The sequence below is a fragment of the Nicotiana sylvestris genome, chromosome 3, assembly GCF_000393655.2.
Source record: "Nicotiana sylvestris chromosome 3, ASM39365v2, whole genome shotgun sequence".
NCBI classification, from domain to species: Eukaryota; Viridiplantae; Streptophyta; class Magnoliopsida; order Solanales; family Solanaceae; genus Nicotiana; species Nicotiana sylvestris.
In genome coordinates this window covers 87,322,259-87,325,446 of record NC_091059.1, presented here as the reverse complement: position 1 = coordinate 87,325,446, position 3,188 = coordinate 87,322,259, and the positions used below count along the sequence as shown (strand labels likewise).

Below are 3,188 nucleotides of genomic sequence, written 5' to 3'. Positions count from 1 at the left end.
ACTTCATCGATCCTCCAGTGAGCCCTTATTCCAGACCCAAGAAAACCAATACTACCCCCAGGAGCCTACTTTCAAGTCCCCGGAGCCTTACTCCTACACTCCTCGTTTCGACCTCCTAGGTGAGACTGAGAAACCACCTAAGAACCCAGAACATGAGGAGATGTTCAGGAAGGTTAAAAGCCTGGAATAGTCATTCAGAAACATGCAGGGATTGGTAGGTCAGGTGAGCGTGGCCTACAAAGATTTGTGTCTATTTCCCTATGTTCAACTGCCAGTGGGATTCAAGATGCCTAAATTCGATCTATATGACGGGCACGGAGACCCGGTGGCCCATTTGAGAGGATTCTGCAGTAAAATGAGAGGAGCCGATGGGAAAGAGGAGCTATTGATGGCATACTTTAGCATGAGTCTGAGCGGCGTGGCATTGGAGTGGTAAACTCATCAGGATCACAGCAGATGGTATACATGGGATGATTTGGCCTAAGCATTCGCTTGTCATTTCCAATACAACCTCGAAATTGTTCCAGATCGTTTGTCTCTGACTAAGATTGAGAAGAAGCCTAGTGAAAGTTTCAGGGGGTACGGTTTTCGTTGGAGAGAACAAGCGGCAAGAGTTGACCCTCCTATGAAGGAGAGAAAAATGGCGGATTATTTTCTGCAGGCTCTGGAGCCTACTTACTTCGGCTATCTGGTATCGTCCATATGCAAGTCCTTCAACAAGGCAGTGAAGATGGGTGACATGGTGGAAGAAGGGCTTAAATCAAACGAAATCATGAGTTACTTGGCTATTAAGGCAACTACCCAAGCCATTCAGAATGGTACTGGGGGAGTGATCGGAAAGAAGAAGAAAGAAGATGTGGCAACAATCGATTCAAGCTCATGGTTTGGACCCAGGGGCCCGTCACACCAATATACCCAGTCTCGACCCCATCACCAAACCTACACTCAAACCTCATATCTCCACCCCAACACTATTTCTCGTCACAAGACCCTCATATTTCTGTTCACCACGCCCAGACATATACCCAACCTCTTACCTACGCATAATGGCATGCCCCAGCCCTACAGAACACCTACCCAGCTCCACGAAATGCTTACCCACCCCCACGAGCCTACCGAAACCCTGTCGGCCCAGATTTACGACCCAATCCAACATTCAAAAACAAGAGGTTGCAGCGAAAGAAAACCTTCACCCCATTAGGAGAATCTTATACCAATTTATTCTAAAGATTGAGGCAGTTGGATATGCTGAGGCCAATTGAGTCGAAATTGCCAAACCCTCCTCCAAAGAATCTTGATTACTCCGTGAGCTGTGAATATTGTTCTGGTACTCCGGGGCATGAAATAGAGAAGTGTTGGCACCTAAAGAATGCCATCCAGGAGCTCATTAACACAAATCGGATTGAAGTCCAGACTCCAGAGGCACCCAACATCAACCAGAGCCCATTGCCAACCCATCATGAAACAAACATGATCGAGATAGTACATAAGGGAGGGGAGCCCAAGAATCCTTCACAGACCGTCATGATAATTCGGTCCAGTAAGGTCAAGCCAGTTAAAAAATCAACAGTTGAAGGATCGGTGAAAAAGTTGAGCAGGGCAAACAGTGAATCATCTATGTTAGTCAAGGAAGGATCCCCTAGTGATGTTGCGGCAAAGCAAGAAAAGTTAAAAGTGGTCATGCCAGGAGCGGAAAACAATCCTATCATAATTATAGAGGGTGCCCACACGGATCCTGTCATCATCAAGCCTGTAACCCTGTTGCCGGTAATCAGCACCAAGGCCATCCCATGGAGCTATGAACGGGTGATAGTGACCTATAAGGGAAAGGAAGTGAAAGAAGAAGTCAATGAGGCCCAGGGATTAACTTGTTCAGGGAGATGCTTTGCCTCGGAAGAGTTAAGGAAAGCTAAAACATCCAGAGATAATCCAGTCCTAGTAAAGAAAGTAGTGACTGAGGAAGAGGCAGAGGAGTTTTTTGAGAAAAATGAAGGTACAAGATTATTACATCGTGGAGCAGTTGAGAAAGACGCCTGCTCAGATTTCCTTACTGTCATTGTTAATCCACTCAGAAGAGCATCGTTGGGCCTTAATGAAAATTCTAAACGTGGATCATGTTCCCAACAAAATTTCAGTAAACCATCTGGAAAAAATCGCCAACAAAATATTTGAGGTGAACAAGGTCATCTTCTCTAATGATGAGTTGCCTGTGGAAGGTACTGAACACAACAGAGCTCTTTATCTTATGGTAAAATGTGAAGATTCTGTGGTTACCAGGGTATTAGTTGACAATGGTTCCAGTGCAAACATTTGCCCTCTCTCTACTCTGAACAAGTTGAAAGTGGATGATGAGAGGATTCGCAAGAACAACATCTGTGTTTGGGGATTTGATGGTGGAGGGAAAGATTTAGTTGGTGATATAGTACTTGAGTTGACAATAGGACCGATGGAATTCACCATGGAGTTCCAGGTGCTGGACGTAGCCATCTCTTACAATTTGCTGTTAGGTCGACCTTGGATTCATGCCACCAAAGCAGTCCCGTCCACTATGCACTAGATGGTCAAGTTCGAATGGGATAGACAGGAGATCGTCGTGCATGGTGAAGATAATTTGTGTGAACACAGTGATGCCTATGTCCCGTTCATTTAGGTTGAAGATGACAAAGGGCCATGGATCTATCAGGTTTTTGAAATAGTGTCGGTCGAGAAAATTCCAGAAGGGAAATGTGTTCCAACTCCAAAGATAACCTCCGCATCCGTCATGGTGGCCTTTGAAATGCTGAAAAATGGCTTTGTGCCCGGCAAAGGTCTGGGTGCATCTCTACAGGGTATCATACATCCAGTGTCTCTCCCTGAGAATTTTGGTACGTTCAGTCTTGGATTCAAGCCTACAGCGACATATGTGAAAAGTGATAAAATGTTAAAATAGAAGGCGTGGGCACTTCCAAAGCCTATCCCGTGTCTCTCCGGGTTTTTTGTCAAGCCCGGTGCCAAGAAACGCCTAGTGACGACAGTTCCAAGTTTGTTGGTCAACATTAATGAGGAGTTAGTTGAAAGGTTCCAGAGGTTGTTTGATGATGTGAGCATGGTGGAATTTGGAGAAGGTTCTAGCAAAGCGGACGTGCAGTTCGTCTGGCCGAATGTAAAGCTAAACAATTGGAAGGCTACTCCTCTCGCTACCCGAAAGG

At 45.6% G+C, this 3,188-nt stretch overlaps 1 protein-coding gene across 1 annotated transcript; it reads left to right on the top strand.

The window, feature by feature from the left end:
• Positions 1–202: 202 nt before the first annotated feature.
• On the top strand, positions 203–2,929 carry LOC138887630 (uncharacterized). Its single transcript, XM_070169397.1, has 5 exons — positions 203–407; positions 528–859; positions 1,240–2,081; positions 2,302–2,470; positions 2,651–2,929. The coding sequence occupies exons 1-5, from the start codon at positions 203–205 to the stop codon at positions 2,927–2,929; spliced, it is 1,827 nt and encodes a 608-aa protein (XP_070025498.1).
• Positions 2,930–3,188: the final 259 nt, after the last annotated feature.